This window comes from Rissa tridactyla, chromosome 5 (assembly GCF_028500815.1).
Source record: "Rissa tridactyla isolate bRisTri1 chromosome 5, bRisTri1.patW.cur.20221130, whole genome shotgun sequence".
NCBI lineage: Eukaryota > Metazoa > Chordata > Aves > Charadriiformes > Laridae > Rissa > Rissa tridactyla.
In genome coordinates this window covers 40,954,860-40,967,295 of record NC_071470.1, presented here as the reverse complement: position 1 = coordinate 40,967,295, position 12,436 = coordinate 40,954,860, and the positions used below count along the sequence as shown (strand labels likewise).

The 12,436-nt window shown below is 49.0% G+C and overlaps 1 protein-coding gene across 9 annotated transcripts in view; it reads left to right on the top strand.

The window, feature by feature from the left end:
* The window catches only part of DYSF (dysferlin), a 107,795-nt gene that overhangs the window by 74,513 nt on the left and 20,846 nt on the right, over window positions 1–12,436 (top strand). For all 9 annotated transcript variants that reach the window (XM_054203466.1, XM_054203460.1, XM_054203464.1 and 6 more), the window contains 6 exons: window positions 1,747–1,917; window positions 2,478–2,620; window positions 5,181–5,320; window positions 7,180–7,268; window positions 7,538–7,633; window positions 11,294–11,435. In XM_054203466.1, the coding sequence (XP_054059441.1) occupies window positions 1,747–1,917; window positions 2,478–2,620; window positions 5,181–5,320; window positions 7,180–7,268; window positions 7,538–7,633; window positions 11,294–11,435 (781 nt within the window). The remainder of the gene's footprint in view (window positions 1–1,746; window positions 1,918–2,477; window positions 2,621–5,180; window positions 5,321–7,179; window positions 7,269–7,537; window positions 7,634–11,293; window positions 11,436–12,436) is intronic.

Genomic DNA, 12,436 nt, shown 5'->3' with positions numbered 1-12,436 from the left:
TCAGAATCAGATGCTCTGAAAAAGGATTATCTATTAACATGATATGGGTTGGTTTAGTTGTTCACCTTGCATTAGGACCACAAACTTGGGATAAAGGGCAAAAGATAATGTTTTCAGAAAAGGGTGTTCATCAGAGACAGAAAGCACCATAGGGACCAGGCAAAGCAGAGGCAGGCAGAGGAAAACCTGGTGTTCAACCTCTATGTGCCAGTAGGACTTTGGTCTCCCAGAAAAGCTGGGATTAGATCTAGGGGGTTATGCTTCAGCACAAGCAAGGGTCAAGCCCTACTCCACATGACATCCAGCTGGTTTTCTTAGGTGGTTTTTACCAGCTCAGGCTGTCAATGCCATGACACCTTTCCAACAAAGCAAGACCGAGAGGGAGATACACGATCTGCAAGGATGGAGGAAAAGGGAGAGGGATGGCGAAGGTGATACTGGTGAGACCTTGGAGGACAGTGTGCATTAGACACGACATATCCTCTTCTTCAGCCAAACGGAGATGGCAGTTCTGCCTTTCCTATGGTGAATGCAAAGTGTCTTTTCCCCATCTAGCATAAGGGAGGGAGCCCTGACCTCCGGTGGGCCAGGCCCTACTGCCCTGTCACAGAGCCCACAGCCAGACCCCGGTGAGCTCTGCTTGGCAGTGCAAGTCCTCCTTCGCCAAGCCTGGCTCCCAGCCAGAGGCCGTCTAGACAGCGTGCTGCACCTCCCACCCCGTCTTTAAAGCAAGATGTAAAACCGAGGTCCTGGCTGCTGGCGGCTATTAAACCTCTTGTTTCACGAGCTTTTCCCTGGGCGGCTGGCTGCCGTCCAGCTTTAGCTAATTACTTTCTGCTGACCCCAGTTCCTCCTGCACTCTTAATTGGTGGCATAATCACTCACTTCCCCTCCTTAAAAGCTGCTCCGGGGTGGGTGCTGGCAGTGGGAATGGGCGTCATGTTTCTCCCCAGCATTGCCTGCCTTTCAGCAGCAGGTGGAGGGGTTCCTGGTAGTGCTGGGTCAGTCCTGGACTGTCCTGCTCACCCTGTTGTACCACCTTCCACATCGCTGACATCCACGAGCACCAGCTCAGTCTAGATCTGGGTGTTGTGTTTTGGCAAGGTCTTGGTGCTTTGTCTCTTGCCGTCCTTTACTTGAAGAGGGAGAGGAAGATTTGCTCTTGCTTTATGTTATGTCAGTATGTTGACTGTGGTGTAACGACGTCGGAGGAGACAGCACACAAAAAAGGTGCTTAGAACTGGGAGGAGAGGGCAAGGAGGCTTTGGGGGGTCAGCCTCACGCTGACCATAAGCTTGGCCCAGGCAGGCTTGACTCCTGTTTTGGACATTTGCTCTTTGGGCTCAAAGAGCAGATGGTTTTCTAAAGCTGTCATTTCTCCCCCTTTCAAATTCCATGGCAATGATCATTCCTGACTCTCGCCTGATGCTCTTTTCCCTGGATATTGCAGTGACCACCATTATGTCCAATTAGCAGATGGAGAAACTAAGCAGTGGCAGAGTTTGCTTGAGAGTAATTCACCCAGGCAAAAAGAAACCCAAAGCATGCTTGCTTAGTGCAGATCCACAAGCTAAGCCAGTACAACACAGGACCAATAGTACTGGACCAATGCAGCAAAGATGCGCAGTGGGTGTACTGTCCTTCCTGGCACTGGTGGGTTGGGGTGGTGTGTGGGTCTGTTTCCCATGGGGCACTCAGCAGAATGAACCTTCATCTAATGGGTATTTCTTGGCTCCTGTTGCACAGGATGTTCGAGCTGAGCTGCACTCTGCCCCTGGAGAAAGACTTGAAGATCACGCTCTATGACTACGACCTCCTGTCGAAGGATGAGAAGATTGGGGAGACGGTCATAGATCTGGAGAACCGGTTCCTGTCAAAATATGGGGCACGCTGTGGCCTCCCCCAAACTTACTGCATGTAAGTACCTCTGCGGGCTCAGGCGGCGGGTCTCTGTAGCTGCCAGGGCTGCGTGATGCCAGGCTGGCCATGGGTACTAGGGTGATGTCTTGACTCAGAGGTCTGCTGTTCCAGGACTCTCCCAAGGGGACCTGGACAATGCTGTACTTCACCGCAGAGATTTGGCTAGAGAGACAGATTCACACCAGAGAAGCCCCGCATTTGAGGAACTTACCAGAGCCCTGGCTCCCCTCCAGAAGCATGAAATGCTTCAAATAACAGAAATCTCGTTGGGGAGATCCTGTTACGTCCCTGATGCCTCTTGTGCACGCTGTGGTGAGGACATCCTCCATGCACAGGGCCAGCTGAAGGGTGACATGGTGCATTGGGGGTGGGGGGAAATCAGGACACCCCAGACTTAAAAGCTGTGTCTGAGAAGGCTGCAGACGTGCAGACTCAGAGTGAGCTGCACCTTCCTCAGACCAGACCTCTTTGGTGTAACGCTGCTGCTGCCCCTTATTGAGGCTGGAGGATGTTTGATCACTTGTTGACCTGCTGTTTTCCCTACTGTTTGGTTTCAGCTCTGGACCCAACCAGTGGCGAGACCAACTCCGTCCTTCCCAGCTGCTTCACCTCTTCTCCCTGCAGCGCAACTACAAGGCTCCCACCTACAAGTCTGACCGGGTCATCTTCAGGGAGCATGAGTACATCCTCTCTGAACTGGGTAAGGTAATGGGGCTGCTTTGGGGTTGCTAATAGCTTTCCTTTATCCAGAGCAAGGGATGGAGGTGGAGGTCATGGGCATATCATGGTGGGGGATTACCATGGAGGCCAGGAGTTGGGTGATGGGCACGTCCCCGTTCTCCCCACCTTGCTGCCCAGGTTGGCTCTGCACCTTTCCCAAGGTTGGCTCTGCCCCAAAGGTTGCAGGTTGCAGTTGGATCCGCATCAAACCCCGGGGCTAAACCCAGACCTGCAATCCAGCCACGTTAACCTTGGCCTCCAGAGGCTGCCCTTTACTGCTTGCAGCAAGCCAAATGCAAGCAGGCTGGGAGCAGCAAAGTCCATCGCAGCCAGAGAGGCTCCAGCCTGGTCTTCCAGCTGCAGCTTGGGCTGGAAGCAGCAGTTGTGCTGTTTGTGTCTCTGCGTTTTGGGGCTGGAGTCACTAGAGGGAGACAATATCATACACACAGTGCCCAGCGTATCGCACCAGGGCTCACGCCTCGGTGGGCGAGGTGAGCTCTAGCTCTAAGTGCAAAATCAGCCTCTGCCAGCAAGGAGAAAATATCACCGAGTGTTGGGGAGGCGTTTTCTTGTTTGCACAAAAACCCACCAACACTGACACCTGCAATATCCTGGGCATCAACTCCTGCTCGTCTGACTGGCATCCCTGGGGGCAGAAGCAGGCCTTTTAGGGATAACTCTGCTTTAAAGCGTGGAAGGGGTATTTTAGCCCAGAGAGGACGTGAAACCCCACTGTATGGCCCAGGAGCTGCAGTTTGACTTTAAGGCCACTACAGTACTGCCCAGCTGTCAAGACGGACTTGGCCTGCAGAGGCACAAGATGGCACAGCCCAGGGCTGATCCCCCTTCCTTGCTCTTGGGAATCAAGGCACAAATTCATGGTTCTTCTCTTAGGAAGAGGAGTAGCGAGGGAGCAATGGCTCCTTTGCAGCCTCCTCTTATACGAAAGGTTTTCAGCAAGGGCTGGAAAGGTGTTAAACCGAGTAGGGTCTTCCCCCCTCTCCCAGCCCCTGCCTTTCACCTTCCTCTGCTTTAATGGCAATCAGTTCAAAAAACAGAACAAAGTCTGATGCTTGACCTCAAGGAGATCTGGAAACCAGCTGTGTTCGCAGAGCAATGTCAGATCTGAACCTGGCGGTATAAAGTGAAGCTATTAAACACGAGAGCATGGGTTTTACAAGCACTGCACCCGGACCATTATTCCATAACCCCCACATTTGTTGTTTTCTGAGAGGGGCTTTTTCTTTTTCCTGTGCGTACATACACACACGCGCACACACACACACATGCACGCACGCCAGGTTTCCACTGCTTGGGAAATAGCCCATATGTCTGAAGTTAAGCACTTCAAGATATTGCCAAGAAAGGAGCTGGGATATATCACCTGAAAGTTGCAGAGCTGTAATAATATTTATGGAGCACATTTCATTTCAAAGGTCCTCGAAGGTGCACGGCCTTGAAATGCTGTGGCTGAAAGGCAACGTCTTGGGGGTGATGTCCTCCACCAGCACCAGCATGGCATGTGGGGATGGGGAGGCAGGAGGAGGCTCCCCCGAGACCGAGCTGGCCATCCTCCATACCTGGATGTAACAAGGGATCCCAAGTGCTGGAGCAGGGATGTCAAAAACGTCCATTATTTATGGCCTATTTGCAGAGGGATTAGGTTCTGGTGTGGAGCGGGTTGAGGAGGTGGAGAAGGTTTCAGGTGTGCTCATGGACAGCTCGGTGTTTGCGGTGGCTGTTGTGCACTGGCCCATTTTGATGAAAGACCACAAATACCCCAGTGGGAGCAGTGAGGACCGGAGCAGGGACTAGGAGCAGCCATTGAGCTGTGCTGCTGGCATCTGCATAGCCATCATTTTCCTGTTGTTTCTGTCTTTCACCCCAAACCCAGCATAGAAGAAGTGACACCCTGTAGGAAGCTCATTCCCACTGCACTCCTCTCTGCCCAGCTGAAGATCCTGGATGGTTTTAAATGATGGGATTTAAACAATATCCATCACATCAGTGCTTGAAAACTGTACCAGAGCATACCCTTTCATCTCTCCCTGAAGAGCTTGTATCACACATTAGATAAACCTCTGCTGGTGGTGGGAACGGCAGCAGAGCAGTAGCATGGGCTGAAGGGCTGCTGGCAACCCTGCAGCCCCAACTGCTGTGATTTTAGGGAGCCTGAACCCTTGGGCAGGATCAAAGACTAGACTGTCCTTTCCACATGCTTCAACTTAGTCCTTGCAGTGTTTCACTTGCTGTGATCTAGGGGAGGACTTGCGTGAGACTTACTGCGGGTCCCTGTCCTATTGCACGGTAGTTTGTCCACGTGTCCCACTGGGAATGGGTTGCCCTGTGCTCTGGAGGCTTCGTGATGGCAGTGAATGTGCAAATGGAGGCTGCACTCCTCCTGCTCGCTCCTGGCTGTGGGCGAGCTGGTGGGCTTGTGCTTGATCCCTGGGGAGCTCCCACGGGGCAGCCAGAATCTGGCCCTGCACAGCTGTGGCCGTGGCATGCTGTAATGCTGCTCTTTGTCTGCTCTGTGGCAGAGGATGGCAAACCCCTCAACCCCCACCTGGGGCCGGTGGAGGAGCGTCTCGCCCTTTACGTGCTGCGGAAGCAAGGGCTGGTGCCGGAGCACGTGGAGACAAGACCTCTTTACAGCCCTCTCCAGCCAGAAATCGAGCAGGTGAGTGGTGTGACGTGTCCAGGACAAGACCAAGAGCATCCTCGCCTTTCGATCCAATGTCAGCAGGTGGCTGGCTCGCTGCGGAGCCTTGCTGGGGATACCTGGAGATGGAGCTGGGGATACCTGTTCCCGGGCAGGGGAGTCAGCTTATGGGCCACAGCAAAGCACTGGCTTTCAAACGCAGGCTGGAGCTCAGCTCTGTGGCTGACTTGCTCAGGGTGCTTGGGGAGATCGATTACAGCCTCCTGTGTTCTTTTTTGTCAGCATTTGCTCACTTTTTCTTTTTTTTTGGTGGCAAAGCCATTTCTGATCTGAAAGTCTTAATGCAGGCTCCTTTGGCAATGGAGCAGCATGATTTCTGCAGCATGAACACAACCTTGGAGGTGTAAAGTGTTAGTACTGTTGCAGACTGGATGTTTTTAAGCCAAATGAGAACTAAACGGGCTTCCATCCAAAACCAATCGAAATCCAGGTACCTGTATTTAGCTTAACCCCTTTTCTTTGATTAACACATATGTGTAGTTTATGTATTTGGATCGAAAAATGCTGCTTCCCGAAGAACAAAATGATTAATTATCATCTGTCATACATGTTCCAGTTGCATTGCAAAAGCAGTTTCATGAGACCAGCGCTGCAGCTGGTGTAAATGTGCGCAGCCACTGATCTGCACTGTTTCAGCTGTTTCCCTTCTGTGGTTCATTTTTAACCAGAACACCTCTCCAGTGGTGGGAGAGGAGAGTTGTTGGCAGAAGTAAATGCACTGACAACTACGCTAACATCTTTTCGTGTTAATTCGCCTAGTGAAAATGATGATTAGAGGCAAGAGGTGGCTGCTGCCAGGTAACCACAGACCAGTAGGTCTGTGCTGTTCTTACAGGTACAGGTGTCATGGTCTTGTTGGACCAGCCATGGAGACTAGCAATGGTGCTTCCTCCATGACATGGGGTTGCGTATGGGCAGAGCAATCAGGGCCTGCCCTGCACCGATCCTACTAACCAAGAGCATCCATAGGGGTGACGCTGGGTCCAGGGGATTAACCTGTGTGACTCGGTACATGTTGCATTCAGGGCATTTCCCAAAAGCATGTCTCTGACCTGCTGCAAAGCCACGGAACAGGCTGGGTCTATCGGGCTGTTTGTAGTGAGCTAAAAGCCAGGTTGGGCTTTTAAAGTTTTCTGCTGAAATGGAAGATTTTCTTGCCAAAAAGCAAGCAAACCACAAACCCCTCCGTGATGGGCTGATTATCAAAGGATGGCTTTTTTTTTTTTCCTTTCAACCCTTGAGACTGCACAATAAAATATTTTATTGGCACCTATTGGTGTTTTACAGTAAAAGAGACCACCTAAAAAAAAAACCCTCCCCCTGAGATTTCAGCTGCATTTCTGCTGCTCTCTCCCTGGAAGAAGTTTGTGAAAGTGGGATTAGATTCCCCTCTCCTCATCCTATCCTCCGCTCCCGTGGTCAGAAACCCATAAACCAGCTGTCCAGCTGGTGACAACTGGTGACAGGATGGAAAACAAGTGAACTGCTTGCTTCTCCAACACCTCCCATGGACTTAGTCTTCAATATGTCCCTAAGTAAAGATAGTCAGCCATGGAGAATAAAGCCAGAGTGCACCTTCACCTTATCCAAAACAAACTCTTGTACATATCAGGCCATGAACATATACCCAACTAACACTAAAATAATTTTAATATAATACTTAATGACACTTTTCCAATTAAAGAAACCTTAGTTTTCAACTAAGGAGCATTGGAGCACTTGATATTTTCTCTCTCCACTACTAGATCTTACTGAGGAGGTGAAGGTAACCCATTTAGGAGGCTCACCAGGCTTCACGTGTCTTTCTTTCCATGCAGGGAAAGCTACAGATGTGGGTGGACCTTTTTCCGAAATCTCTGGGTCATCCTGGCCCCCCTTTCAACATTACACCACGCAAAGCCAAGAGGTGACTTGTTTCTCATTTCTTACTCAGTGAGGTGCTGGTTCGAGCACCTTCCATTTGTGAGGGGAGAGGAAAGGGGTTGGAGATGTCAGATGGGGAGGGATTCACCTGCCCAGCTGAGAAATGTCTATGTGGGCTCATCTTCAGAGAAAGATGACTTGTGTCTTAGCTCCTTCAGCTAAATAGCTGAGTAGAATGACCAGGCTGTCCAGGTGGGCTTTAGACCAAGATTTTCACCCTTTTTTGTTGCTTTTGTTCCTGGGGCTGTCCAGGTTCTTCTTGCGCTGCATCATCTGGAACACCAAGGACGTCATCCTTGATGACCTCAGCATCACTGGGGAGAAGATGAGTGACATCTACGTCAAAGGGTAAGCCACCTTGCTTCTGTGTCCTCTGGGTACTGTAGCCTGAAGGTGCAAGAGCAGCAGTGAAGGAGTTAACATGGCTCTTGCATCTACCTTGCTGTGGTAGACATGAACCCCCGCTGGGATGAAGGGGCCATTCACACCTCTCCAGCTATGCATCCAGCTTCTTGGCAGACACGTCTCTGCTGGGCTCATAACCACTTCACGATGTTGAGTTTTTCTTTGCATCTCTTGGATGCTTACATTACAATATTTACATTTAGAGAGATAAGGTGTGGGGAAGCAGCCTAGCCATTGGAGAGAGGGGCATGTAGTCTGCATTTCCACTGCCGACCCTTTCCCACCTCCTCTCCTGGGACAGCCACGCACTTGTTCCATATACATAGATTGGCTTGTTTGCATAGCTGCTCTTTTTGGAATTCCCTTTTTTCCTTGAAACACACAAAAATGTGGCAACCAGCAGTAACTCCTCTGGCACATTCCCTTCTCTGCCTGACTCCATTTATGTTTTATCTTGTGTAAAATGGTGCAATCCCAGCCAAGGGACTTACTTATTTTGTGCGTTCTTTGGATTTATGGACAGGAAGAGGTAGGATTTTGAAACAGACTGTAAATCCCTTTTTTACAATCCCAATTTTCCTCCTGTAAATCCAGAATGCACGCTGCTTACCTGGTATTCACATCAAGTGCATTGTTATCAGCTCCAGCTAAGCTGCTCTGTGCACTTCAGGGCTCTGAAATAGTAGTGCTTGTAGGGTGTTACCGGGAAAGCGAGAGCATCCAGCACTTGCTGATATCCCTCTCCTGGCTTTTAGCATCCCCAATGACCAAGCAAACCTGACGGTGCTGTAAATGAGTTAAAAATATTGCTCAACTTCCTCGTCTTCCCCCCAGATGGCTGCACCATTAGCATCTCTGAATAATGCCTGAATAATCCTATTGGGAGGGGAGGCAATGGTCCTTCTTGTGCTTAAGCATGTGTCCTACAGACAGGGGATCCTGTGGGCAAAGTGACCTTTACCAGCATGGTGTGGTGCTGCTTTGGTGAGGACCATTCTTCCATCCATCGCTGCCTCCTGAGCGGGGGCTGGAGCCTACTTTAGGGTGTACTCAATAGATAAGGAGCTTTTACCTGTGGTTTTCCTTCAGAAGATCTCACAGTGCTTCTCTGAGGAGGCTATTGCCAATTTATTCTCTGTTTAACCCATTAGGCAAGGCCAGGGCTGGAATCTCAGTCTCTTGTACGTTATCATCTACATAATATGTAAATTATTGTTGAACCAGTTAGGCAGGTAAATGAAAGAGGAGCTTTTCTCTTATGCCTGAGGCAGAACTCAGTTGCCATTTATTTTATTTAATGTAATAAGTTTTTTATTGATAATCTTACAATAGCATGAAGAGGTCTCTACCAAGTTTAGGTTGTGCAAGGCGGAGTGCAGAGAGACCTTCCCTTCCTAAAGACTTGTGCTGTAGCCAGACAAAAGAGTGGTAGTGTAGGGAAATCATATTCATTAGAAACTCATTAGATTTTTTTTTTTTTTTGGTTAACAGCCCTCTCTGTCACTGTCATAGATGGGGGATGTTTTTGTATTGTTTTCATAGTGAAATTTCCAATAAAAAGTTTTACTTCACCAAGAGGATGGATCAACACTGAACCAGGTCACATGGGAGGTGGGAGGTCTTCACTCATCATCTTGCAAGTTTTTCAAGATATTTCAAGGTAAAACTTTGAGCCAATTGGCCTAGAAGTTTCCAGAGTCCCCTTCCAACCAACCAACCTCCACTACTAAGATTTATGTGAAGTTATGTGGCATCTTTAAAACTCATCTGCATCCCCTTTTGGGTTTCTAAATAAAGGGATGGCCTGGGTCCTCCAAGATCTTACACTTGTGCTCAGCAGAAGGGGAGATGTGCGAGTTTGAGAACAGTCTCATCTTACATATAAGAACCTAGTGTTGCCTTTGGATGTTGCAGATACCTTGAGCCACAAGGATCTGAAAAATTCTGGACCCACCAATGGGCTTAAAATCCATCCAGTCCTGTCAAGTACAAAAACATTATCTATAGCTCAGGAAATCTCTGACCTGTAAGTTATTGGAGTCTGGAGAGGTGTGTAGGGAAGGTATTAGCACGTGTTTGCCCCAGTCTCAAGCTTTTTCCTGGACATCTGCTGTTGGCCCTGGTCAGAGGGAGGATACTGGGCAAGGTGGGCCTTAGGTTGTTCACTGCGGCCGTTCCTACGTTATGTTTTTAGTTCTGGGGCACTCTGACTTGAATGCTTTTGATTTCTGGCATCTCTTTCCTTCAGTAGAGAGGGTGCAGCAAATCTGCAAGAAAAAAAAGCACGTGCCGAAGGGACATTCAAATCAAGCCATTTATTTGTCCTTTTGTTTGCCTGCAAGGAGAGGGTGCTCACACTGTATCCTCTGAGGGTCCCTGCCAAGCTTTGAAGGATGTGGATAAACACACAGGCTGGCCATTTGCATCCTATCAGACCACATCAAATAATACAGCCACAATCTAAGTATTAGTGTAACCTCATCACACCATTCACACTGCCATCAAGCCCTCGCTGTCCATGTAGCGCATGTGCATGTGATGCGTACCGTAGGATGAACTTGAGTAGACCTCCCTTTGCTGTCTCCCACAAGACATTTGGGGTGGGTCATGTGCTCCTCTCAGGACCTGTAGAAGAGGGGATAATTTGTATAGCTGGGCAAAAAATCCTTATTTTCAATTTAAGTGGAAAACAATCAAACGAAATAATTGTTTTCATTAGAGGCTCCCTCTGAATCTTCTGGCTTTCCTCCAGAAGGGCTCTAAATACACAAATGGATGTGTTTTACTGTTTCGTTTTGTTTCGTTGATTGCTGAAGACTGAAAAATCTTGGACAGGGAAAGAGGGCAGAATGAAAACCCGACAGTTGCAAAATTCACAGCTGGAAAAAAGTAGTTGTTATGGAAAGTTTTCAGTTTGCCCCTGAACTGGTTGTGGAATGACCACAGCAAGCTCTTTTAGACCAGGAGGGGAACTGTGCTGCAAAGACCTGTATCTAACACAAGCGTCTGGGGACCACCCTGGCCACAGCAGGGTCTGGCCACTCTGGGATCTTCTTGGGGAAGAACTTTTTGGCCATTTAGAACTTCCAAATAATAACCTTTGAGAAATTGACAGAGAATAGAGGGGGAAAATGGCCCTTTGGTCCTTTAGCATGGTTGCCTCATCAACAGGAGTGGTTTTAGGGGCTAACTACAAGGTCGGTTTGTTGGGGTGTCTGCAAAAGGGAAGAAGCTCTCACCAAGGCAGGCTGGAAGCTGATCTGTGCTTATGGATGGGTAAGTGACAACTTCGAGCCAGAGCTTAGGACAGTGTTGAGTCTTTAAAACATCCATAAAACTCAGAGGATGGGGGAGAGGACATTGCAGAGCTTCTCAGGCTGCTACCACCAGACGAACCAGGTTCGTCTCCTAACACTGCAGGGACTGTTGCATTCCCTTCCAAGTCTCCTACTGGCTCCCGGTTACCCCCACAGACAGAAGCCCAAGGCATTCACAAGGGTGAGAGACATTTTATTACCTGCTCATGGCCTCTGTGACGTTGAGTAAACTGCAAAATTGTTGGTGAGTTTCTAGTTTTTCATGCAACGTGTTTGCATTTTGCAGCTGGCTGGTTGGCCACGAGGAGAACAAGCAGAAGACAGATGTGCACTACAGGTCTATGGGAGGAGAGGGCAACTTCAACTGGAGATTTGTCTTCCCCTTTGACTATCTTCCTGCTGAGCAAATGTGTTACATCACAAAAAAGGTGGGTGTCCCTGGACAGAAATTTCTACCTTCTCATAGTAACTCTGGGGTGAAATGCGCTGCATCATCTAAAACCTGCACAACTGCAGCACAAACGGAGCTATGCAAGGCTCAGCCTCACCATTGTGTTATTTCAAACACAAAGCTGTGGACAGGTGGGGAAATTCATTTAAAAAATGACATTTTGAACACAACATTTGTGGGGTCAGAATTAGAGGTGGCTTTGTATAAAGCGTCTGGAGAGACTGACCCCCCGGGAAAACTCCTCTGGACTGGAAGTAGCTGAATATTGGTGCAGCGGTGTCAAAGGACTCTCCAGGTTGCATGGGATTTCCAAGATGCCTAATCAACAACGGGATTACTCCAAAGACGGAGATAGCATTTCCATGGGGATGGTTAGGTATGCACCTCTGGTCTCCAGCGTGGCATAATGGTTATCATGCTGTACAATAACTTCACAGAAAAGCTAAAGGGGTGAAAGGAAGGAGCTGCCTCCAAGTGCATGAAGGGGTAAGCAGGAGGGACATGTAGGGGCTTGGATGTGTCATTGATGCAGTGATGGGAAGAAAAGCTTTGGTTTGGGATTCAGGGTGAAGATGCCCTTGGTCTAGTATGAGATTTGGTTACTCAACTGGGGAGCCAACAGTGGGTGTGATTTTGGTCCCCTCATTCCCACATCTGTAGTTGGCTATTGCTTCTGGTGTTCCTTAGACAAGTTAGTACATTGTGGTGATCAGATATGGACTGGGAGTTGCATGGAAGGAAGGAGGCAGGGATGGAATTAGGGTGCATACATGGAAAAATCCTGTTGAAAATTGGACTAGCTCTCAAAGGACACTTTAAGGAAGGGAGATCTAGTCACTTAAATTTCCTGCTCATCGCCTGGAGATTAAGAGGAGTATTGTTGGATCCGTGGAGAGCAGGGATAACCCCTGCTTTCGAGACTTGGTCCTGTTTTGTGACACCTCCCTGAAAGCTCAAACCCCTTCAGCCGCCCAATCC